Raw genomic sequence first — 26,568 nt, 5'->3', positions numbered from 1 at the left:
GAAACAGCAAAAAGTAAAATTCAACTTTAACATATAGAAAAAAATACAATATTTTAAAAGAAAAAAAAGTACATTAAGTACAAAAAATAGCAATAATAAAAACAATCACTTAAATACCTAAACTTGCCAAACTGGTAAAGACCAAGCTACCTTTGTGCTATGGGAGCTGTAAGGTGACTTTGTGAACTTACAGGAAGGCAATTTGTATTGCTTTTTTGATATAGATTATTCTAAGAAATTGATCAAAATGTATGGAAATCGTTAAGGAAATATAAGAGGGTCATCCCTAAAAATCCAACAATAGGGGTGTTGTCAGATAAATGTAGATGTATTCTCTATGAAGTGAGTAAAAACACAAATTTGGAACTAAAGAATCGGGATTAATGAAATGAGACAACTGAGTAAAAAACATTAAAGCCATATGTGACTTTTGAGTTAAAAAAATAAAGTGTGGCTGGGCGGTGGTGGCGCACGCCTGTAATCCCAGCCCTCAGGAGGCAGAGGCAAGTGGATCTCTGTGAGTCTGAGGCCAGCCTGGTCTACAAAGCGAGTTCCAGGACAGCCTCCAAAGCTACAGAGAAACCCTGTTTCGAAAAACAAAAATAAATAAATAAATAAAGTGTGTTGGGCTGGAGAGATGGTTCAGTGGTTAAGAGTACTGGCTACTCTTCTAGAGGATCTGGGTTTTATTCTCAGCACCCAAATGGCAGTTCACAACCATCTATAACTCTAGTCCAGGGGATCTGAAACTGTCTTCAGGTCTCCATGGGCATTAGGCATATAAGTGGTGCACACAAATGCATGCAGGCAAAATACCCATGTGCATAAAGCAAAAATAAAGGGTATGGACACTTAAGGAGAATAAAGGTGGGCTGGCAAGATGCCTCAGAGGGTAAAGATACTTGGTGTGAAAGCCTCATGATCTCAGTTCAATCCCTGGATCTCACTATGTAACTGACCCCTGAAAATTGACCTCTAACCTCTGTACTTCAGCTAGAGAAATACAGAAAACAAAAAAATGCTAAAGCATTACTCCAGTACTAATGGATGCTCTCAAAGTTAGCATTACAAGTAATTTCATGTTATTATGTATACAATTTATCAAAAAGTATGGTTTACATGACTAGCCTTGTCCAACTATACAGGTGAGTAGCTGCCATAAAAAGACAGACTGATATTTAAAACAACTAAGTTTATTTAGATTTGGGACTCTGAGTGTTTTTGTCTCTACTACCTGACTTCCTCCTGCTATGACTCCTGGACCTTGAGGAGCTCCGGCTCCGGCTCCGACTTTGGCTCTGGCTCCGGCTCCGACTTCGACTTCGGCTCCGGCTCCGGCTCCGGCTCCGGCTCCGGCTCCGGCTCCGACTCCGGCGGCTCCTCCGGCTCTGGCTCCAGGGTCCTGGACTGTGATCCCTTCTTCGTCCTCTGTTCAGTGAACTGCGCCTCTCACGACTTTTTGTCACATGTTTGTGAGACTTCTTCCCCCTGTGATTACTACTGCTCTTCCTGTCAGACTCGCCATTTCTCTTGTAGGAGGGGTCTGGACTCAGGCTCCTTCGTCTTCTTGACCTGCCATAGTGTTCGTCATAGTGGCTGGACCTTTCCCTCCTCTCTAAATTCTTACCGAAGGAAGAGCTAGTCCAATCTGGAGACAGGTAGATGTCTCTATTAGCTTCCCTAAATTCATTGTTGGGATTTCTGAACACGTGAAGAAAGTTGCAGTGTTTTCCTCTTGGACACTGCTGTACTTCAAATAAGCCTGTGAGGGCAAGTGAAGAGGCAATGGTTATCACTGGCATTACTATAATTTCATTCTTTTTCTGAAATCAGAAGATGAATTTCTGAAGTCTGAGTATGTCTGCACTGTTTCTTACAGTGTCTGATGTAGATAAACTGATATCCTGATTTGTTGCCTACAGTTGCAAGTACACTCAAATGATAAAAAGGTGCCCTAAAAAGGTCACAAACCAGTTTTTTTGTTTTGTTTTGTTTTGTTTTTTCAAGACAGGGTTTCTCTGTGTAGTTTTGGTGCCTGTCATGGATTTCCATCTGTAGACCAGGCTGGCCTCGAACTCACAGAGATCCGCCTGCCTCTGCCTCCCAAGTGCTGGGATTAAAGGCGTGCACCACCACCGCCCAGCCACAAACTAGTTTTAATTAAGCAGATCATCTGTGCCTTGTGTCAGCAAAGTGCAAGTGAACAAATGGTGACTACATCATCTACTGATTCAAGAAATGAACTTTGGAATCCCTTTATTAGCATTTTTCTGAAAGCATATGCTGCTCAGGAGAAGGTCCAACATAGGTGGGGGATCCTGCAATAGTCTTTACATAATAAGAACATAACACCCTTATGTTCATGGCCTGCGATACATGAGGTCCTGTCTAACTACAAAGACACAAAGAGAGAAAAATTTAAAAAAAAAAAAAAAAAAGAAAACTTTGTGGCTGAAGGTAAATAAAGTAAAACGATGAGCTAGCATTTGCAGATGACCTCTGTGATCAGGTACTGGTATATAGAATCTACCAAGAATTTTTGTTTGTTTGTTTGTTTGTTTTTCAAGACAGGTTTCTGTGTAGCTTTGCGCTTTTCCTGGGACTCACTTGGTAGCCCAGGCTGGCCTCGAAATCACAGAGATCCTCCTGCCTCTGCCTCCCAAGTGCTGGGATTAAAGGCGTGAGCCACCACCGCCTGGCTCTAGAATCTATAAAGAATTTCTATAGCTGAATAACAAAAAGATGTAACATGATTAATAATGGGCAGCTATCTAAATAGAGATCTCTCCAAAGAAGATATACCAGAAGTCAATGATAAGGAAACAAAAGTTATTAGTCACTGAGAAAGATATTTATTTTTTGTGATTGATGTTGTTGTTTCTAATGAAATAAGACTCCTTCCTAGTTTGGAGGTTTCAAAGTTATACTCAAGCATATCACTGGAATCACACTGTGTCTTGAGGAACTAGCAAAACTAAATGCCTATAAAGAGAATATACTGCCATCTTGTTCATCTGCCCCACCCTTAAACTTAATGGTGGTTCTTGTTTTTCAAAACAAGGAATTCTAAAATTCCATGTATACACACACACACACACACACACACACACACACACACACACACGTTTTTTCAAGGCAAGGTTTCTCTGTGTAACAGCCCTGGCTGTCCTGGAATTCACTCTGTAGACCAGGCTAGACTCCAGCTGAGATCTGCCTGCCTCTGCCTCCTGAGTGCTAGAATTAAGGGTGTGCACCACCACTGTCCCAGGTTTTTTATTTATTTTTAAAACTTTTTAAGGTTTATTTTATGTATATTAGTGTTTTGCCTGCATTTATATATGTGCACCATGCATTTATATATGTGCACCACGTACATGCCTGGTGCCCATCAAGGTCAGAAGAGGGTGTCAGAATCCCTAGAACAGGAGTTATAGCCAATGATGAACCAACATATAGGTGCTGGGAACTCAACCTGGGTCCTCTATAAGAACAAGTGCTCTTAACACTGAGCCATCTCTCTAACCCCTCCTTTTTGATAACTGTTTGATTAATTAATCAATTAATTACTTTATTTCAAGAAAAGGTCTCCCTATATAGCCCAAGCTGGCCTTTAAATCACAATCCCCCTGTCTTGGCCTACCCTCAGTTTTGGAACTGAAGGTAACACCATCCATGCCCATCATAAATTTTTTTTTTTTAAATGACAACATCCATTAAGAGAAGGCTGCTAAAGATTTAGACTTGCTTGATTAAAAAAACAAAAAAAACCTGAGCAGGAAGTGAAGCAAAACACAAGAAGGCAGAAGTCCACCCCTGAGATCTTAGAGCTTCATGTCTCTTCACCTGGGGAACTTCCAGACTGCTTTGGCTAAGCATACTTTTAGAAATCAGAAAATGATTAGACCTTCAATGTGGTTGGTTACTCTCTGCAGTGCTGAATCATTTCCTGGTTTGGCTGCCCATCTCAGATGAGTCAGTGTAACTGAGGGCACTCAATGTACAACTTAACTGATCCACACCTACTAATGGTCTCAAATGCACAAGAGCATGACTTCAAGTAATGTGGGGAATGTTAGCCATGGGTAATATTTGTGGTGTTGATGATGGAAGATTCCTTAGGATCAAGGCTGAAACAAACAGCTGAAGTAAAGAGAACCAATTACCAAAAAACACCTTTGAATCTGCGACATGGACAATGTGGGTATCTTTAGTTTAGACACTGCATTGTCACACACAGAACCAGGACTGAGGATCCGAAGACTGAAATTCAAGCCGCAATTCTGTCATCAACATATTGTGACCTCAGTCCTTCCATCCATATAGTGACCCACAGGCCTATACAGATCTAAACTGTGGTGTTCATTATATACTCATCTGTGGTATGAAACAAAAACTGTACTTCATCCCTTCAAAATACTGTTTTCTTCCTATGAAGATTCCTTTGTGTAGTACAGCAGTGGGGGAGGGGTGCCACTACACTGGCTTTTACCACAAATTGCCATTTTCCACCGGGTCACTGGGCAGAATTCACACTGAAGCTGTCGTCCTGCATACCATCGTCCATTAAAAAGAGAAAAAGCTGCTTGACAATCTTCTTCCCTTGGAAGCAAAAATCAAAGGTCATGCTTTTAACTCTCAGAGGTAGAGCAAATCTATTCTGAATTAACCCTCTTGTCCAATTACTGTAGGACTACCAAATTCAGTTCTTGTATTGCCTAGGAAGGCTTCAGAGCATTCAGGTTCCAACAGCCTAGTTTATTCAGGGGCCTTTGTCATTAACTTTCTGAAAGGTTTCGTCATATGGAAACCAGCTGGAGTCAAAGCTTCTTAATGTGCAAGATTAGACCATTAAATCTGCAGAAGTGTTTCCCTTGTTAGAAGCCATGCTTTCTCAGCTAGGACTGCTATTCTTCTTATTACAATGGCTAATTGAAGCCATTAGCCGTGGCAGCGCTTAGAGAAATGGTAATGCATGCAGGAATGATACAGAACCTACATTATCAGCTGGTCAAATGCACACTATTTGGAGCTTTAAGTCCTTGTACCTTAGATAGGTATTTCCTACTCTATTCTAATTAGTCCTTTTTCAGTTTGTATTTTACTTGTGAGAATTATATATATATATATATATATATATATATATATATATATATATAAATATAAAATAAAAGAATCAAAACTATTTAAGTATACAAAGAATGAAAAAATGTATTTTTTACATCTCGCCTATTTCCCCATGAGCTCTCCATATTGACATTTGGAAAAGTATCATGCATAGGAAAGCTACATATACCACAACTCTGATGAAACATGAAGATGCATGTATGTTCGTAATACTTACGACTGGTACTGAACATACACATTGCCCCTCAGATGAGGTTCCAAGTTGCAGCTGACCTAAGAAACAACAACAAAAAAAGGCTGTCACCAAAAGAAAAACTTTTCAAAAAGAAGCCAACCCTCAAATGCATTTTGTCCAGGCTAATAGTCCCTCAAAGAGTTCACGATAGGCCAACATGCTTTCTTATCAAGTCAAACCATATCTAAGTTCCTAACAACACTGAAGACCTCAACTGCCTGATCTCTGTTGATCCTGGTCTGCCGATTTCAAACCCTGAAATGCTTCATAGAGACATAAAAACAGAATACAGGGGTTGGAAACATGACAGTTAAGAGCACTCGTTGTTATAGAGGAGCAGGGTGTTTCTGCTTGGAATATATATGTATATTATATGTGTACACTTGTACAGACACATGAACACATACAGGCATGCATACATGCATTATGTATGTGCTGATAATAAATGTATCACTTACATAAATATACTAACCAAATAGTATATATAACAATTATGTATATGTATACTGATTCAGGTGTATGTAACATAAATAGCCTCCTGTGAGCCACATGTTAACAGTTATGGATGTGGCCCAACACAAAAAAATTCACAAAGTTAATTAAAACATTTTGTTTTGTAACTTGATTGCAGTTCTCAGGCATGAACTCTATGGATGACATTATGTCACAATGTCAAGTCTGGACACGGGTGCTGGTATTGCTTTGTACTTTTAAAATTTGTAAACTTTTTTTTTTTTGAGACAGGGTCTCTCTACATAATCCTTGCTATCCTAAAACTCACTCTGTAGACCAGGCTGGCCTCAAACTCACAGAGATGCACCTGCCTCTGCCTCTCAAGTGCTAAGATTAAAGGAGAGCCCCACCATGCCTGGCTCTAAAATTTCTTTATAGATGGTATTCTTTATTCTTTTTCAAGATGTTAATACAAGCTTAATGACTCAACTTGTGTATACTAGACATACCAAATCATCACATTTATGGATCCGCTCATGACTACCCATTCACAAACCTGTCTCTGTAGGTGTTAAGAACCGCTATGGTCTTCGTAAACAGAAGGAGCATGCTGATTTATAAGTCTCCACTTCACTAGGCAGTGCACAAGCCACTCTCAGAAGGAGATGTACTAATACATATCTTCTGCCTGACCTTGAAATTTATAGAATTTATACTATGTAGGTATAAATAATATCTCCTTTTCTGTATTGTTCCTACTATAACTAAGTAGGATTAAACAATTGGTCTTTGCCTTCAAAAACGATAAATTTGATTTATAGAAAATGACATATAGGGTTGGGGATTTAGCTCAGTGGCAGAGCACTTGCCTAGCAAGCGCAAGTCCCTGGGTTCGATCTTCAGCTCAAAAAAAGAAAAAAAAAGACATATAAAAAGATCCTTAAATATTCCTAGGCAGTGGTGGCACATGCCTTTAATCCCAGCACTCGGGAGGCAGAGCCAGGCCGATCTCTGTGAGGCCAGCCTGGGCTACCAAGTGAGTTCCAGGAAAGGCGCAAAGCTACACAGGGAAACCCTGTCTTGAAAAACAAAACAAAACAAAACAAAACAAAACAAAAAGCTGGGCTATGGTGGCGCACGCCTTTAATCCCAGGACTCAGGAGGCAGAGCCAGGCAGATCTCTGTGAGTTCAAGGCCAGCCTGGGCTACAGAGCAAGATCCAGGAAAGGCACAAAGCTACACAGAGAAACCCTGCCTCGAAAAAACAAAAAACAAACAAAAAAAATTCCTATGATGCCAGGTGGTGGTGGTGCACGCCTTTAATCCTGGCACTCGGGAGGCAGAGGCAGATGGATCTCTGTGAGTTTGAGGCCAGCCTGGTGTACAGAGCTAATTCCAGGGCAGCCAAGGCTACACAAAGAAACCTTGTTTGGGGGGAAAAAAAAAGAAAGAAAAGAAAAGAAAAGAAAAGAAAAGAAAAGAAAGAAAAATACTCCTACTAGTGTTTAGCTTTTATCTTCAGAGTGAAGTTACGTTTTGCTTTAGGGTGTTGTTATTAGAACATCTGAAGGGAGACAAGACCCTACTTAATTTGTAATACCATCTTTAGAAAGAAGAATAAAGGGCCTTAGGAATCCATGTCAACCATGCCCAGGGACCTTAAATTTTATTTTATTTAGTCAGGTTTGGTGGCGCATGCTTAAAATCCCAGTAATAGGGAAGTGAAGGCAAGAAGACTACTATAAGTTCTAGGCCAGTCAGAGCTGCAAAAATATGAAAAGTGATACAGGACTTTTGCCCAGAATGTAGAATGCCCTAGATTCAATCTTCAGAACCATGTAATGACAACAATATTAATAATTTAGTCCCATGGCTGCCAAAGACCTACTGATTTTCCATAATAAATTCAATTCTGATAATTTCTGTACCACAAATTTACTAAACAGCTTTCTTTTCATTTGTCAATGTGATTAGCATGAGCCCTATCATCCTGTTTGCTTTCTAGAAAAAAAAAGTTGTGGTGAGTAGATGCAGCCTGATACATGTAATACTGCAGCTTCCACTAACCTCCAAGTCAGCATCCCTACCCCACTGTGCTGGGGACAGAACCCAGAGCCTTGAACAAGGTAGGCACTCTGTGGCTAAGCTACCAATCTGAAGTTCTGAACACCATTTCACCATTACCACTTCACAGAAGCAGTAGGGTCCAGGGGCTTTTGAGGAAAACCACTGATGTAAGCCAATCTCACCATTGAGATAAGGCACACAGAGATAAAGCGACTTCTGGAGAGCAAACACTCTGCCTTCTTAGCTGGGGTTTGCTTCCACGTGGAACAATGCAGACGTGACCACATTCAGTGGTCATCATTTGCTCTTAGTAGTGAGAAGCTAGGAAGGCATATGCCACAGGAATAAAATGTTTAGAGAAATTTCCATGTTTTACACTTTCATTTGTATGTGCACGCCATGCTCACGTCACAGTGTGAATGTGCAGGTCAGAGGTGAGTTTGCAAGCATCAGTTCTCTCCTTGCACCATGTGGGTCTTGGAGATTGAACTCAGTTGTCAGGCTTGGTGGCAAATGCCTTTACTCACTGAGCCATTTTGCCAGCCCAAGAGAAAACAAATTTTTATTTCTATTTTTTCATTTAAATTTTATTTTTTAAAAAAGCCTACCCCCTCCCCATTTACTCCCCTATTCTACACTCCCTTTTATCTCTTTATAACACTATGTTCTATTTCCCTTCCCTGGAAAACAAATTTTAAAGAACATATTTTAAATATTTAAAGCAAATTGTAATTTCAGATTTCTTGTATCTAAGGCATGTGATTCTTCCAACTCTATACTTTCATTTCTGACAGCAAGAAAAAGAAAAAAACCTATAGCTTTATTCCCACTTTTCTCCAAAATAAGGAACATTTCCCTTGTCCTCATAATACAAAGTCATTCAAGTTCAGATATGATCAAATCACAGGCAAGCAAGAGGCCTACATATTGGGATTCACCCAATGAACCCCAGGAACAGCAGCAGCCATATCTCACCTTACTCAGTGAGTGAAACTGAATGACAATATATATAGCATCATTCTGGGCACTAAAAGAGGGAAGGAAGGGAGCCATGTCCATCACAAACAGCAGCTAACTGAAGGTTGGATGGCTAGGTATAGCAGGCCTAACAATGAAGTCAAGTGCTGGAAAGTGCTGCGTCACAAAGGCACTGAATAAGGTCCCTTTCTAACCCAGGCCCTAGCACTCTAAATACATGCTAACATGTTTGTGATATCCTCTGATATCTACACGGCACTGGCCAGAGTGGGGGTGGAAGGGAAGACAATCCAGTGTCTTTAACAAATGCTGGCAGGCTCAGCCATAGGCCAGGCATATACTGGCACATGACTCCACCTAAGGAAGAGCCAGAGCCCTAGCTCTGCCCTGTATCCTGGATTTCAGGAGAACGTGTGTCTGGCCCCTTCAAAGCCTGTGCACACCTTAAATTGAATCACTTTTCCCACGTTCTTGAACTCGGGCAGGACATCATGATAGAAGTCTAGGAACTGCTGGTAAGTCTCTTCTTCACTGTATTCCAGGCTGGAATCAGGGTCATAGTCATCCCTCCTGCACTGCTCCATTCCAAACGTTGTAAACATGCTCTTAATAAGCAGGGTGGGACTTGACGTGGGGAAGTTGTGTTTCCGTGAACACCTGCAGAAGCAAGCAAACAAATTCATTTGCTCAATAACTAAAAGCCAGACATTAAAAGCTTTCCATATTATCTTTCTTTGTAGCCCACTGGGCCTGGTATGTACTGGAGGTTAATGTCAGAACTTCAGAATACTTTGGGGCTTGCAAACTCACAAATTACCTATTTTTTTTTTTTTTGAGACAGGGTTTCTCTGTGTAGCTTTGCACCTTTCCTGGAACTCACTGTAGCCCAGGCTGGCCTCGCACTCACAGAGATCCACTTGCCTCTGCCTCCTCAATGCTGGGATTAAAGGCATATGCGCCACCACCACACAGCTAAAAGCTTACTATCAACTCTGAGATCAAGAATCAAGTAACATGGTTGTTTAGATTTAACTGTAAGATAATGAACACACTTGGATGCCCAGTTACAACACACAAGAAAACTATCCAAAAACTGTTTCTCATTGAAATTCAATATTGGGAACGGTTTCTATGATCACATGCCATTCTGCCTTTGAATATATTCAGAAAGATTTCTCTGTGTTGAGTCATAGGGAAAGGCCCAACAGTGTGACAGACTACAGTAATGGGAACAAGATGATGCTACATAGGGGACTCAAGGTGAGAATTAACAATAGAATTTTACTTGTACACAATTTTCAACTGACTTACATGCTTAGGGAATACAGTAATCTGGACCAGTGAGACAGCTCAGTGGGTAAAGCACTTATTGCATAAGCCTGATGATATGGATTGATCCCTGGATCTATATATTCCTCCCTTCCTCTCTCTGTCTCTGTCTCTCTCTCTCTCTCTCTCACACACACACACACTAATAATAATAACTTTTTTTTTAAGCTGGGCATGGTGGTGTATACTTTTAATCCCAACACTCAAGAAGCAGAGGTAGGCGAATCTCTGTGAGTTCCAGGTCAACCTATTTACATAACAAGTGCCATGACAGACAGTGTTCTGAGGTGAGACATTCCCTCAAAAATAAATAAATAAAATAATTTTAAATTTCAATTTTTAAAAGAGACAATACGGCAATATAGATTTTCCATTTACTCAAGTCTTGGCATTTTATCTACATATAGCATTTTAAAGTTTTCATTCATATTTTGTATTTTTTTCCACTCTGATCCTTAATAGCCAGGTGGGACAGATGGTACTAGTATTTGCTTACTTTGCCAAGTATGATGGTTAATGTTCATTTTCAACTTGACAATCTAGAATCACCTGAGAAAGGAGTCTCAGTGAGGGGCTGTCTAGACTAAGGTTATCTTCTGAGAATGTCTGTGAAGGATTGCCTTGATACTTTAATTGATGTGGGCAGGGGATTTTGAACTATATAAAATGGAGAGGTCAAACAGCAAAGGCATGCAAGCATTAAATCACTGCTCTCTGCTCTTGACTGTGGCAGTAATGTGACTAGCTGCTTCAAGTTCCTCCCACCTTGGCTTCCCCACGATGATGGACTGTAACCTGGAATTCTGAGCCAAATAAATCCTTTCTCCCTTAAACTGCGGGGTATTTTACCACAGCAACAAGCAAAGAGTCCAAAACACAAAGGCAGCTGAAACCTAGAAGCATACCTCCACAAGTCATGTGTCTGAGAAGAGCCTGACCCTAGAAATCTGGGTTAATCTGACAAGTGGTCATTATAGAGTATAATAAATAAAACTTAATTTTAATTTACTGAAGGTACCTAATAATGGTGAAGAACAATTTCTTTCCATAGTTTAAAATGGACCAAGGTTAAGTTGACTAGGTTATTCCAGATTAATTTTTTAAGAAAACCATATATATATAAAAGTTCACTTTCTTATTTACTCCTTTCTCCTGAAGTGTACTAGTGGAGGGGCCACACAATTCAAAGTCCTAAATAAATTTTTCCTGGCTAGGTTTCTAATTAAAAATCAGTAAGACAAGGTGGTGGTGGCACATACCTTCAATACCAGCATTTGGGAGGCAGCCTGGACTTTAGAGCTCCAGGACAGCCAGGGCTACACAGAGAAACCCTGTCTCGAAAAACAAAACAACAAAAAAAATCAGTAAGACAAACTTAGGGAAAGAAAAACTTAGGAAGAAAGTTATAGAGTAAGGAATACTGCAAGGGACAGAGGGATACAATGGCCCTGGTCTGGACAATGGCCATCCTGGTCTACATAGTGAGGTCTAGGCCGCCCTGGACTAGAGTAAGACCCTGTTGCAAAACAACAAAGTTGTAATTAAGGTGTCTGTAGCCTAGCACCCAATTAATGTTGCTCTCAACCTTAGTCAGAGAAACTTCTCTTTGTAGTAGACAGTGGTTAATAACTGGCCAAAGTGTTGAGAATAAAAGTGCCTGTTGAATGCTCATCTCTAAACTGCTACAAGGCCCATGGAGGAATGGAAAAAATCTAAGAGCTGACAGATGAGATTGAATGTGGCGAAACACTATTTCCTGGACAAAGCATGGCCACTGCAGTCATGAACTCAAAGCAGCTATGATTCATGAACTCAAAGTAGCTATTGTTTGTTACCTTTGCAAGATGTGGTAGTTCGAATCAGAATGGACCCCGTAGGCTCATATATTTATATATAGGGACTACTATGTCTAGTCCCTAGTTAGGAGACTGTTTAGGAAAGGATTAGGAGGTAGCCTTGTTGCAGGAGGTGTATCACTCAGAATGGGCTTTGACGTTTCAAAAACCCACACTAGGACCAGTCTGTCTGTCTGTTTCTCTCCCCAACCCCTGCCTCTGGATCAGGATATAAAGCTCTCAGCTACTACTCTAGCACCATGTCTGTCTTCAAGATGATAATGAACAAAACCCTCTGAAATTGTAAGCAAGCCCTTAATTAAATGCTTTCTAAGAGTTGCCTTAGCTTGGTCATGGTCTCTTCACAGCAATAGAACACTAAGACACAAGACCTGCATAAAAGCAAGCCCATCAACATTCTAGCATTGATAGGGGTGAGGTACTTAAGGCCTGTCCCTGGAGGTCAAAAGCTGCTAGGGATAGGGGACTTCCAGGATGTAGGTACTGGTAAGTTGCCAATGACCCAGTACATATTCAAGCGACACTAATTAAACTTGATGGATTACTTAAATAAGAAAAGACATAAAAACAGGAGGATGTATTGGGAAGAAGGGATCCAGGGGGACTGGGAAGAAGATGAGAGGGTAATGGAGGTGAATATGACCAAAATACAGTTTAGACAGGTATGAAATTGTCAAAGAATTTTAAAAAATAACAACAAAACTATAACCAAAAAGTTTAACAAGCAAAAGCAAGCATCCAAAGAAATGTTTATGGTAAGGAAGTGTTTCTCTGTCTGCCATAGTGTTTATATATTTGTAATCCTAGCTACTCAGAAGTCAAAGTTTGAGTTCAAGGTGGATTATGGACTAAGACCTCATTTTAAAAAAAAAAAAAAAGAGAGAGAGAGAGAGAAAAAGAAAAGAAACAGGTGTTTCTCTGGCATCTGACAAACCTTAACAGATGATCCAGCTATGTTATTTGGAGCAAGTGATCCAGCCTCTTCACTAAAGGGAAACAGAATAGTCTATTTGTCTGAAAGGATGGCGTTGGCTTTCATAACCACTAATTTCACACAAATTTAATGCAACTCATTACTTGAACAATGCAAATAGCCAAGTTGTTCTCACACTTTGATAGTTGTGATGGTAAAGTCTCATATGCCTATGACAATGATAAGAAATGGTCACAAACTAATTTGACTATGGTCTATATTTTTTTTGGAATGACTGTCAGATGGAATCTGGCAGGTCATTCGCTTTTCCACAAGGAATTCTCTGTCTAGTATTCATAAAACAATTTAATACACCTGTCCTCTCACAACCAGTAGAAGGAGAATCCTGAATCTGGCTTCCCCAGGTCTTCAAGGAAATTAGAGATGCATCATAAAGGTGAGCACCTGAAATGCCCTAAAGGCAGCTTGGCTCAACTACCCATGCAAATGGGACTGAAAGTGGGGATCGTTGATCTCGGGAAGGCCATCTGCCCAGCATCTTTCTTTAGTGAGCGGTGTTTTATACAGAACATTATGTGTTTTGTGTGTGGTTGCACCCATGCCACAGCTCAAGCAGGAAAGTCAGAGCGCCACTAGGAGTCAGTTATCTTCTTTCACCATGAAGATCCAGGGATGGGAGGTGGGTGGCCAGTTTTATCCACTGAGCCATCCATCTCACTAGCTCTTAAGCAGATTATATTTTACTGTTTCTTCTTGAGATTGAATTTTCTTTAGAAAAAAATGTTCCTAAAGGTACCAAAGGGAGGGTAGCCTCCTTTCCTCAGTACTGCAGTTCCTCAAAAGAGGCCTTTCTACTTCTTACCAAATTCTGAGTCCTTCCATAGATATTCTGGCCATCCACAATTCCAGCCATCAAATCCAATACCTGAAAGTATCTCAAAACTAGACTTACCCTAGCCTCCGAAATTCTCATTTACTCAATTTGAGGTGAGATTGATTGATTTTGTTTAGCCTTTTTTCTTTTTACATGATTGCATTATGTATCCAGGGTTGAGAACTACTATTCTCTTTTAATTTTTAAAGATTTTAATCTTATTTATGTGTACTTGTAGAGGGGCATGCATGAGTACAGATGCCTGCCGAGGTCAAAGACCAGTGACAGGTGCCCTGAAGCTTGAGTCACAGGTCATTATGAGCTGCCTGATGTGGGTGCTGGGAACTGAACTCAGGTCCTCAGAAAGATCAGTACATGCTCTAAACTGCTAAGCCATCTCTCCAGCCCAAAACTATTACTCTTGAAAAATACAAAATAAGCTGGGCCTGGTGGCACACAACTGTAATCTCAGCAGTTAGGAGGTAGTGGCAAGATAAGCAGAAGTCCAAAGCCAATCTTGGCTACAAAGAGAGTTGAAGGCCAGCCTGAGCTCCAAGAAACCAAGATTACTGGGTGTGGTGGCACACACCTTTAATCCCAGCACTCAGGAGGCAGAGCCAGGTGGATCTCTGTGAGTTCCTGTGGATCTGTGGATCTCTAAAGAGCAAGATCCAGGACAGGCACCAAAACTAAAACTACACAGAGAAACCCTGTCTCAAAAAACCAAAAAAAAAAAAGAAAAGAAAAGAAAGTATTTGCTTACTTTTACTTATACACAAGGTCATACTATAAACCATCATCTGGCATATAGTAACTTTCAACTATTTGCTAAATGACTGAAGACATCAATCCTATGTTTCCATGTATCTTAACTTAAAAAAAAAAGTAGGAGGGTGGGAAACATGAATATATCAGGAAATGGCAACACTAACAACAGAAATAATGAACAATGAAAATTTATGAGCCATGTGTCCAGCCCTATGTGTTCCCCATTCTCATCCCATTTAAGGAGTCTCACAGTGTCCTCAAAAAGGTGCTATTTTTTCCATCTTCATTTCTTAGTTGAAAGAATTAAGATGTAGAGAGTTTAACTTTCCCATGGACCACAAAAGCCAGTTTTTTAACTCAAAAAGTCTATTCCTAAGTCTGAGCATATTGAACAACAGCAGTGAATTAAAAGTTTGTTCCTCTACTTGCTATAATCCTGTCTTTCACAAATGTCCCTATATCCATGCCAAACAAGTCTCACTGGGCATACAAACATACTTAAAGGCAGGCCCCATGCTCAGTAGTAGATGGCCATCACAAAACAAACTCAGTGGTATTTTGGGAGGGTTTTTTGGTTTGTTTTTTTTGGTCTCACAATGCTTTGTCTAGGTATTTTTTTAAAACTTACAGGTCTATTGCTTATATATTTTGGTTTTTGCTTTTGTGTTTTTATGGGATTTCTGTGTGTGAGAATATGTGTTTCTCTATTTCTGTATCTGTTATTTCTTCGGCTCTTTTTTTTCCTGTTTATTTTGTCCTGTTCAGGTTTGTTTTTATTTAGTTTTTAGATGTCTGTCTGTTTTCTGATGAGAGAAAGAGTGTGGATACTGGTAGGTGGGGAGCTGGGGAAGGATCTAGGAGGGGTTTGGAGAGGGGAAACTATGATCAGAATGTATTCTATGAAAAAAAATGTTTTCAATTAAAAAGAAAAAAGAGGTCTTCCTATGGACATGGAATGCAAAGGATCCACTCAGTTAAACCTATCTAGTGAGCAGGGCAAAAAAGCACCACATACCTGATGGCGAACATTTCATACTGAAGCCTATGCCTCTTCCAAAACCCCGACACTTCCCATCATTTCATTCTGTCACAAAGCAAAATCCATTACCTATCGCCAAATCTGCAAGCTCCCGTTTTACTGTAGAATGGACAATTGGCTCGATCTTTCTCCAGTACTCTTATATCCGTGGGCGGTTCCGGGTTCTGCCAGGTGCCACCATTTTCCAACTGTTAAAAATAACCATGACTTTATTGGTGATGTAAAAGCACATGAAAGACTGTTTGTCCAAATAGTCAAATAGTTTAATCAAGAACATAGATGGTTTCATATATAGACATGCATAATTAAATTATACTAAGGAATCAAGATCTTATAGGCAATTGTTCAGAAACATGAGCTATACTTCTCCCTTGGCTTCCAGTCATTTTCCTTGATTGGGGGTTACTTAATGTTACCAGATGCAGTCACGAAGGTCTTCTTTCTATCCATCTATTCTGAAAGGGTCCATGGACGTAGGGAGCCACCAGAAAGAAGTACAAGTTACTCTGAATCAAGGTGGGGAAACCAACCATTTGGGGCCAGTAGTATGTGATGTCACTTACATACATTTTTAAGGACTTGATACAAGCATAGCCCATGGGGTGAGTCAATACCATCAATTGTCTTCTGTTGTTACATAACTGAAGGTTTACAAAAGTGATTCCAGGTATCCAGAAGTAATCAAACCAACCTACCACAAAACTCATGTCATTGGAACTATTGTTCCTAATGAAATATCAATTGACCTCAAAATCTTTTGTTTAAGGCAGTGTCTCTCTATGTAGCCCAGGCTGGCCTCAAACTTGTGGTCATTCTCCTGCTTCAGCCTCCCCAGGGCTAGGACGAGTGGAACGTGCCACCTCTACCTATCTCAAAGTCTTAATGAAAGGTTTTGAAAATACCTCATTTTCAGCCTGATCCAGCATCTTCTGCACAGCTTCCTATAAGTGGTGCAAACATAGGACTAATGAAAACCAGGATGTCAGCTAAGTCATGTCTGCTTTCTCTAGTTATGAATCTCATGTACGACAACACACACATGAACACACATACAAAAGGCTTCTGATTCTGATTTCCTTTCTAAGCATATATCTTCTAAAAAGCTTTCAAAAGATATATAGCTTGGAATTTTTATTCAAATGCAAAATTTGAATAGAGCACATTGCAAATATTTAAGTCATAATAGCTTCAATAACATATCTGTACATAAATACCATATTCTAATTCTTGAGATATTAATGACTATCTTTTTAAAAAGTTAGGTTAAACACAAATATTTAACAGAAGCAAAAACATGACATGATGAGTAGTAGTTAGGATTTGGGAAAAATTTCAAACCTTCAGTAAGATAAAAGGAAGTCCAACAAGGTAGCAATAAATCTCTAACTAGTTGGATTTAAATACATAGTTAGGTAACTTAGCACCTTAAAACCATACATACAATTGTGTTTAGCTGCTAATCAGTCTACCTGATCCTGGCAACTTAAAAGTCATTGGAGCAGTCAGGCGTGGTAGCACACGCCTTTGATCCCAGGATTCGGGAGGCAGAGACAGGTGGATCTCTGAGTTCGAGGCCAGCCTGGTCTACAGAGTGAGTTCCAGGATGGCCAGGGCTACACAGAAAAGCCCTGTCTCCAAAGAACCAAACCAAACCAAAAACAAACAAACAAACCAAGTCATCGTAGCTTAATGTGATCAAAACAGGTTCTTTGGGGTTTGGTTTGGGTGTAGGGTTGGAGATCAAACTGAAGGTTTTACTTTTGCCATCCGCCAAACAGATCTCCTCCATCCACTCACCCTCATCATCCAAACCGAAATATCCTCAGTAACTGCCATTTTCCCATTTGTTTAAAAAAACGAACACACACAACAAACAAAACCTAAAAACATGACTTCCATTCCCTTTCTTTTCCTTCTTCGTCCCATGCAATTTGCCACCAAGAGTCCTGTTAACTGTGTGCTCATCTGTTTGAAGCTCTGCCCTCATCCAAACCACCATTATCTCCTATCCAGATTATAATCGGTCATCCTGTTTCCTCTCTGGCCCCTGTTCTTTGTAGAGAAAGGATGATGATCTGTTGGAGGTAACATTACTAACAGGATGAACTCACTCATTATTTTACAACTCTCATCACAGTATGGAAAATAAAACCAAACGCCTTTAAATCTAAAAGGCTTGTGATCCTCCTGCCTCCTTCAGCAAATCCACGGAGTTCGACACCGACACAGTAACATGGGCTCACATAACCTGGGCACAGACACTGAAGCAGCAAGCACAGGGCCTGTGTGGGTCTTCACCAGAACTTCTGCGCATGTTATGGCTGTTAGCTTGGTGTTTTTGTGGGACTCCCAACAGTGTACCTCTGACTCTTTTGCCTGCTCCTAGGACTCTTTGCCTCCTATTGGGTTGCCTTGTCCAGCCTGGAAGAGAGCTTTTGCCCTATCTTACTGTATCTTGTTTGATTCTTGTTTCTTAGAGGACTGTTCTTTTCTGAAGAGGAAACTGAAGGGCAGTGGATCTGGGGGAAAAGGGGAGAGAAGGGAGGGGAGACTGTGGTCTAGATGTACTGCTTCGGAGAACAATCTATTTTCAATTAAAAACAACCCAGAGGCTCTGCATGTCCTGCCCCTTCTGATCCTACTTCTCCTGTGGCCTTTCCCCAGCCCTGTGTTCTCTAAGTGTAAGGTCTCGCCAGGATCCTTCCTCCCAACAGCCCTACACTCAGGTGTAATTATCTCAAATACTTCCACTTCCTCAGATTTCCTTGGCCAGGGAATCCATTATTCTATCACACCACTCTCCTCTGTTACTTTATAGAGTCTAACATTCTTACTGTATGATGTCTTTTGCTGACTTACCCTCTACCCTCCCATCTAGAAAAGACACTCAAGGAGAGCCGAGAAACAGACATTGCATATTCCTTTGTACATGCTTAGAATGATTTCATTTTACCCACTTCTCCTTAACCAGATTCTTTTTCAAACAAAAGCATTTAGAAGAAGCCTTAGCTTTTACTTGATCCCTGAAAATTGAAAAATATTCTACTGTTAAAACAGGAACTGATTCATCTCTGTAAAATACCAACAATCCAAACCATTGTTGTACCCCTAACATCCCCATCTGGATATTGCCTCATCTGGAAGGTAGTCCTCAAACAAGGGTGACAAAAACCTGCATTGGAAATGCCACCTGAGACACAAAACTAGTTGTGGAGACTGCTGATACCTTTCCACGCCTAGAATGTACACACATTCTAAGATGAGTGACTATGGAAATGTCATGCCATTCAAATTTGGTGATGCTAAAGAGAAAAAGAATAAAGAATATCCTCATGAATCAGTCAAGGCAAGAAGAGCGATGTTATATTTGAAATAAATACACTGTTGAAGACCAGGAGGAAAACAAACCAAGCTTATAAAGAGAATCCCAAAAAATGTACAGGAGATATACATATACAATACAGAATTTCTTTTTTTCTTTTCTTTTTCTTTTCTCTCTTTTTTTTTAAAGCAATGGTGGGGATTATTAAGGAAAGGCTTTTAACACAGATTTAAGCATAAGCATTAAGAGACAGGGAGAGAAACATGTAAGAAAAGGACAGTAGCATATGTCCTAGAATGGGCACAGGTTTCTCAAAGGGAAGGTCCTCTAGAATTAAATGACTGTCATTTGCTTTGATAACAAAATTATACAGAACACCAGATTCAGTAACAAAACTATTTAATTCCTTAATGTCTAACATCCTGATTCTGTTAAACTAATTCTTGCTGAGATGCCATTAGCTGTTAAGTCTCTTATGAATTAAGTAAGTGTGGAAACTCTTCAAGATACTGTTCTTCTGTGAAGAAGTCAACACATATACAACAGAAGCATAGAAAAGTTAACACTTGCTACAGAGCAGTACAGAGTGTAAAGCAGGGCCAGGCCCCAGTGTACAGAAATGTTTACTAGAACACAGGCACATCCATCCATATACATACCATCTGTGTCTGCTTTAGAGTGCACAGAAGCCACACAGACAGCACAGCCTAAAATGTTGATCATCTGCCCCTTCAAGAAAATGTTTACCCATCTCCAAATAAAAGGTAAGGTAACTTGGGTAAAGGAATCTGCCATTGCATGACCCAAAGAAGAGAAACATATGGAAGCTAGTCTAGTATATTTCTAACAAAAACTGATACTTTCCAAATGAACAGAGCACAAGCAAAAAATAAAACGAAACCCAAGCCCTGACATCATGCCCACTGCCGATTCTGCACACCCTTCACATGCACGCGTGCACACTAAGAAGATACGCAGGGCTCTATCCTCCTACGACAGAAGTCACCTCTCTTTCTCTCTTCTCCTGTTGTTTCTGCTCCTCTTCTTCTCGCTCTTTCCTCTGCTGCTCTTCCCATTCTGCCTTTAACTTTTTCTGTAAAGGAAAAAAAGAGAAGATAATTTTTCAGTCACATTTAAAAACACATAGCCTACAGAGTAAATGACTGAAAAACTTTAGAAACACTGGTCACTGAAGAGACAATATCAGGGTTTTTTAAATGTTAATATATGTAGCTCCCTTTTTGCTTACACAACGTTGAGGAGAGAACCTAACTAAGGCTTTGCACATGTTGAACAAGAGCTCTGTCACTGAGCTATATCCCCAACTCCAAGAAAAACAACTTCTTTTAAAAGAGATTTTATTTGTGTGTGAGTGTCCCTGTGACATATGTGCATGTGAGGGTACACACACAGAGAAAGAACATGGGACTCCTCACAGCTCAAGTTAGACAGTTGTGAGCCACCATGTGAATGCTGGGAGGAACAAACCCAAGTCCTCTGGAAGAGCAAGTGAGTGTTCTTAACCACTGAGCTATCTCTCCAGTCCCATAACTAACAACTTTTTTATTTAAATTTATTTTATGTGTATTGGTATTTTGCCTGCACGTAAGTATGTGTCTGCACCATGTGCATGCCTAGTGCCTCAAAGGCCAGAAAATCCCCTGGAAGTAGACTTCCGGATAGTTGTGAGCCACCATGAGGGTGCTGGGAATCAAACCCAAGTCATTTAGAACAACCAATGTTATTAAGTGCTGAGCCATCTCTCCTGATAAACAGCTCTCGATGAGATTTCAGTTAAGTATTACTCAAGTAACTGGCTAGTTAATACTCTACCTCTTGGTCTTCCTTCCGTTTTCGAGCTGCCTCTTCTTTCTTCTTCTTTGCCCTGAATTCTTCTTGTGCCTTCTCTTCCCTCAGTAACCATTCTTCATGCAATCTTTGCCTGTTAATATAATGATGTAATCAGTAAAAACAAATGGGAATTAATCTAAACTGTATGAAAGACAGAAAACCAAAATGAAAATCTTAAGGTATTTTCTCTAAAGCAGTGAAGAGATATGGCTTTTGGAAAAGCAACTATCATCCTGGATTGAAATAAGTTACAATTACTACTTCTCTTTTTCAGAAGCATTTATGGCTGTGACATCTTTTCTTTCTATAAGAAGGTAATAGTGATTTTCATCTCAGGCAAACATTTCAAAGCAACATCTAAGCCGGGCGGTGGTGGCGCACGCCTGTAATCCCAGCACTCGGGAGGCAGAGGCAGGTGGATCTCTGTGAGTTCGAGGCCAGCCTGGGCTACAGAGTGAGTTCTAGGAAAGGCGCAAAAAGCTACACAGAGAAACCCTGTCTCAAAAAGCCAAAAAAAAAAAAAAAAAAAAAAAAACCCAAACAAACAAAAAGCAACATCTATGGGAATTTTCACATTCGTATAGCATTGTTCTTCCTGAGCTATGAATTCTTTTCCTCCTTCTGTTCTTCTTTTGGTTTTTTGAGACAGGGTCTCCTCCCTATGTAGCCGTGGCAGTCCTGGAACTCACTATGTAGCCCAGGCTGGCCTGAGACTCAACGATCTGCCTGTCTCTGTATCCCCAGTGCTAAAATTAAAGGTGTGCACCACATCTGACTAAATCTACATTTACTAATTTATTTTTATAACTTTTCATATTGTCTTAAAACTTTTATTTGTATACGTATGAACATTTGCTGGCATGTAAACATGGGTATCACATGCATGCCAGAAGAGGCCAAAGGAAGGCATCAAATACCTTGGAACAGAAGTTATAGATGACTGTGAGCACCATGTGAATTCTGGGAACAATACCTGAGTCAAAGTAAGGCTCTGATTCAGTGAGCCTTCTCTCCAGCTCTCTTAAACTTTTATTTTAAAGACATGCTCACAACTAACAACCCAACTTTTTTCCCAGCAGCTTAATGTTGAGGGCAAATCACAGGAATCCCTCAACTCTATGGAATAGAAACTCAAAGGTTATAGAGAATAATGCCAGGATTTTTAAAGTTGTAATTATGAAACTGAATTTTTAAATGTATAGAATAGCCAGGTGGTACATGCCAACGATCCTAGCAATTGAAAGGCTGAGACAGGATTACAAGTTCTAAGCTAATTTGGTCTTACATATCAAGACCCTAGCCCCCCAAAACCAAACACCACCCTTCCCCCCCAAAAAGGTAACATTACCATAAATTGCTATGTCCCAAGCATCCAATAGCACAAGCTTCTCAAGGAACTTCTTCATTGTCAATTTGACTCCACTTGGAATCATCTAGGAAACACTGCCCTGGGCATGTCTGTAACTGAGGGGGGAAGACTTGCCCTAGATGTGAACCCATCTTGGAGACTGGGCTGCCTGGCTGAGTAATGAGGAAAAGGGAACAAAGAAGCTGAGCACCTGCTCCTTGACTTAAAAAACAAGTGCAGCCAGGCTGTGGTGGCGCATACCTTTAATCCCAGCACTTGGGAGACAGAGGCCAGCCTGGTCTACAGGGTAGCCAGTTCCAGGACAGCCAAGGCCACACAGTGAAACTCTGTCTTGAAAAACCAAATATATATACATATGAATGAAAGAAAAAATAGAGACAATTGAAACAGCTGTTTCTTATTCCTACTGCCACAGCAAGGGCAGCTCTTGTTACCACACTTTCCTCACTCTGATGAAGTACAGAGGATTAAAAATTATGAATAAAGAATTACGCTACATCCATAGTGTCATTAGAATTAGGTCTTTGTGTCAATACTAAAATACACATATGTTTATTTACCAATTAGAAAAACAATGAAAAATACTTCCCCCCAAAAAATATGATATAGTTGGGGATTTAGCTCAGTGGTAGAGCGCTTGCCTAACAAGTGCAAGGCCCTGGGTTCAGTCCTCAGCTCCAGGAAAAGAAAAAAAAAAAGGATTATTGAAAAGCCGAGCAGTGGTGACGCACATCTTTAATCCCAGCACAGCACTGGGGAGGCAGAGCCAGGCGGATCTTTGTGAGTTCGAGGCCAGCCTTGTCAACAGAGCAAGATCCAGGAAAAGCGCAAAGCTACACAGAGAAACCCAGTCTCAAAAAAAAAAAAAAGTATGATAGCACAAGCCAGTAATTCCAGCATTTGGTAGGCTAAGGCAGGAAAAGGAGATCAGCCTGGAAAAGAAAGAGAAAAGAGAGAGGGAGAGAGGGAGAGAGGGAGAAAGAGAAAGAGAAAGAGGAAGAGAAGGAAGGAAGGAAGGAAGGAAGGAAGGAAGGAAGGAAGGAAAGAAGACATCTAATTTTAATCTGTGAGCTACAGATGTAGTTTATAAGAGGTAGTTTTTACAAGATTTTACACAAAAAGCCTTTACTAGTAGGTAATAACAGAAAATATCACAATAAACTAACAGTTCACTTTAAGTGTTTCAGTTAGTCCTGACCTCTCTTCCTCCATCAGTCTTTCTTCTTCCAATCGTTTTTCTTCAGCAAAAGCATCCTCTTCCTCCTCTTTCTGTGACAATTCTGTAGAAATTCAGAGGTTTTATTAAATTGAGTCTTTATTCATGGAAAATGCATAATCTTTCATCTGTACAATTATGGTGAAAACCTAAAATTAAGGCAGTGTCGCACACCTTTTATCCCAGCACCCAGGAGGCAGAAGCACCTGGATGTCTGAGTTTGAGGAAATTCCTGGTCAGAGCTAGAGATCCTACCTCAAAAGGTAAAAGTATCTTCAAAGGAAGAGCAGTAGTAAGCCACCATGTGGGTATGGATCCTTCATCCTCTGCAAGAGCAGCCAGTGGGTTTTTTTTTAACTTTCATTCTTCTCTCATACATTACATCCCAAGGGCAGTTTCCCTCCCTCCCTCCACCTCCTCTCTTGCCCAGATCAACTCCTCCTGCGTCCCCTCAAAAAACAAAACTAAATAAATAATAAATTAGAAAAAAAGAGCAGGCCTCCCAGGGATATATATCCCCCAAACAAGAGAGAGAGTTTCTCTGTGTAGTCCAGGCTGGCCTCAAACTCAGAGATCCACCTACCTCTGCCTCTCAAGTGCTGGGATTAAAGGTGTGCGCCACCACTGCCACTAGCTGCAGCCAATGTCCTTAACCATCCCTCCAGTCCTACATTTTTTTCTTAAATCCACGGTTCCATAATGATACTCATGACATGGCTGTGCAAAGGGTTCAGAAAAAAACAGAGAGGGGAGGAAAGGGGGGAGGGAGCGAGCCTGGAAATATTTAACAATTTGGTAAATTTATATGAAGCATGAATATTTAAGTGTCCTATTTTTTCACTTTTGTGTACACTGGGATGTTTTCAAAGTAAAAACATGGTAAAATGGTTTCAATAGAAGAAAACTGTCTATCTTTTATTCAAAATTTAAATTTGAAGTGGGGGGAAGCAGTGACAATGGAGACAAATGAAGTAAGCTGAAGAAATTGCTTAACAGCTCATCTTCAGGCTTAAGGGAAAGGGATGTTGTCATCAATAACAACAGTTGACCGCTGTTTTTCTTTTTATCCTTGCCATTACACCCTGTCTCTCCTGGACTAGTCCTTTCTCAAGTGCTGTGAAGCACAGTCTCTCATACCAGTGGTATGACTGGCAGCCATCAAAACCTAGAACTACTGTGTGATTTCAACCCCTGGCCTACATTGATAAGTACTAATTTTATACATCTACTAAATTATAAATCTAAAACATAAATATCAGGTCCTGTCATGTGAAAGCCAAACAGCATGGTGGCTAGCTGCACAGTTGCCTTTACACTTCGGGTTTGTGCAGGAAATTGCATGAGCTGGGGATGTCATGCTCAGCTGGTAGAGTGCTTGCCTAGCATGCAGAAATAATCAGAAGCAACCTGGCATGGTGGCCGCATTCCTGTCACCCCAGAACAGGGGAGATGAAGGCAGGAGAATCAGAAGTTCAAAGTCATCCTGGGCTACAGAGCGAATTTTAAAGCCAGCCTGTTAGAGGCTACATCTCAAACAGGAGTGGGGGTTGGGCAGTAGAGGGAAGAATTTCATACCCAGGACAAAGAAGGCCTCTCCTACCTGCATCTCTCAATCGAGCAAGCTCCTGCCGCCGTTTCCTGCGTCTCTCCTTCCTCAGGGCAGCCTTGTACTGCTTATGGCTGGAAGATTGGAAAGCACATACACGGTGTGAGATACCGAGCACAGGGTGCAGCAGTCTCAGCTCCAGGCCTACCAAGGACAGCGCTAGGAGGCGGAGGAGGCAGGCGGGCTTCTTGTGCTGCAACCCCGATTCCCGCCATTCCGTCCCGCCCCTGCCCCCAACCCTCCATCTTCTCCCACCTCGTCTCCTCGAACCCATAGCTGCCCAGGACTTCTCGTGCTGCAACCCCAACTCCCGCCATCCCGCCCCGCCCCCCCCTCCATCTGCTCCCTTCCTCGCTTCCCCAAACCCGTAGCTGCCCAGGATAGTCAGGGATTCTGGCCAGAAGCGGATTAATACTCGTCCCCACACGCGCGGCGGCGGCCTAGGCGGCCTCAGCTCATCATCTGCTGTGCTATACCTCATTTTCTCGCGGAGCGCAGTCGGCCCCGATGCCGCCATGTCGCCGCCTTCTCTCCCACAGCAAGGTCTGAGCGGAAGTGGCCTCCCAGAGGACGAGCTCTGCCGCCTACTCAGTGCAACCTCCGGGGCGGGCCCAAGACGGGAGGAGGGAAGTTTCCTCCCGCCCCTAGTCAGTCAAGCACCGAGGCCTGAGGAACTGTTTCCTCACCGAAGCCGCCTCCGGGGCTCTTCCCTCCACGCGCAACTCCGGCCTCTGCTCCTCAGTGCCTCCTCGCCGCTTTAGCACCACCCCTTGCCGTCTGCGCCAGCAGACGGGGCCCTGAACTTAAGGAGTTAAAACCAGGCCCCGCCCCCAGCCCCGCCTCTTTCAACTCTCAACTCTAAATTCCAGTCCCTCGGAGACGCCTCCAGGCCCTGCCACTCTCTGAGGCTCCACCTATCAGCGCCTCAGGCAGAGCACAAGACCCCGCCTCCTCCCTGGCACTCCGGGTGGCTCCAGCTGCAAAGGTGTCAGGTTTGTCTCCTGGTTGTTTACTCCTGGGACACAGAGAGGGACTGACACTTAGGTTATAAGGTGCAGGTGAAGGTGATTTATTCCCGCGCTGGCGCTTGAGTTGAGCTTGGAAGGAAGATGGTCTTTACCAAGGGAGGGAAGGCCAACCTGAGCTACCTGAAACCATGTTAAAAAAAAAAAGAAAAACAAAAAAAATTGAATACTGTACCACAATAATCTAGGTAAGGTGTGATGTGGAACTAGACTGAAAAAAATAAAAAAAAAAAAAAATAGGGCTGGCAAATGGTTAAGCAGGTAAAGGTGCCTCCTACCAAGCCTGATGACCTGAGTTCAATCCCCAAAGACCCACATAGCAGGAGAAGAAATGGACTCCCACAAATTGACCTCTTACCTTGGTATGCACACCTACACATGCTCCCACACAAAATAAATGAATGTAAAAACAAAAAAGAAAAAGGAAAAAGAAACCCTTACTTGTAATAAAGTCAGAAATAAGAAGCAAAAAAAAAAAAAGAATAAATGTTTCTACTAAACACACATTAACACCATCTTTTG

General features: G+C 41.3%; 1 protein-coding gene across 1 annotated transcript; it reads right to left on the bottom strand.

Annotated features, from left to right (window-relative positions):
• Positions 1-702: 702 nt before the first annotated feature.
• Positions 703-25,818, bottom strand: Zrsr2 (zinc finger CCCH-type, RNA binding motif and serine/arginine rich 2). The gene is made up of 11 exons (XM_036174711.1): positions 25,498-25,818; positions 25,016-25,095; positions 23,398-23,479; positions 20,813-20,921; positions 19,986-20,072; positions 16,560-16,598; positions 15,727-15,845; positions 9,301-9,514; positions 5,342-5,397; positions 4,490-4,599; positions 703-1,762 (listed from the first exon to the last, which is right to left on the bottom strand). The coding sequence occupies exons 1-11, from the start codon at positions 25,536-25,538 to the stop codon at positions 1,194-1,196; spliced, it is 1,506 nt and encodes a 501-aa protein (XP_036030604.1). The 5' UTR covers positions 25,539-25,818; the 3' UTR covers positions 703-1,193.
• Between the last annotated feature and the right edge of the window lie 750 nt (positions 25,819-26,568).

This window comes from Onychomys torridus, chromosome X (genome assembly GCF_903995425.1).
Source record: "Onychomys torridus chromosome X, mOncTor1.1, whole genome shotgun sequence".
Classification (NCBI taxonomy): domain Eukaryota; kingdom Metazoa; phylum Chordata; class Mammalia; order Rodentia; family Cricetidae; genus Onychomys; species Onychomys torridus.
Note: the sequence above shows the minus strand (reverse complement) of the source record. Positions and strands in the feature narration are given on the sequence as shown.

Bases quoted from the DNA above. Each gene is read 5' to 3' on its own strand.
- Zrsr2 (XM_036174711.1), bottom strand. From the start codon at position 25,538: ATGGCGGCATCGGGGCCGACTGCGCTCCGCGAGAAAATGAG. The intron at 15,846-16,559 runs GTATTTTCAAAA...TATTTTTAACAG, and splicing joins TGGATCAGGCTGAAAATGAG to TTGGAAAATGGTGGCACCTG. The intron at 9,515-15,726 runs GTAATGGATTTT...TTGCTTCTGCAG, and splicing joins GCTTGCAGATTTGGCGATAG to GTGTTCACGGAAACACAACT.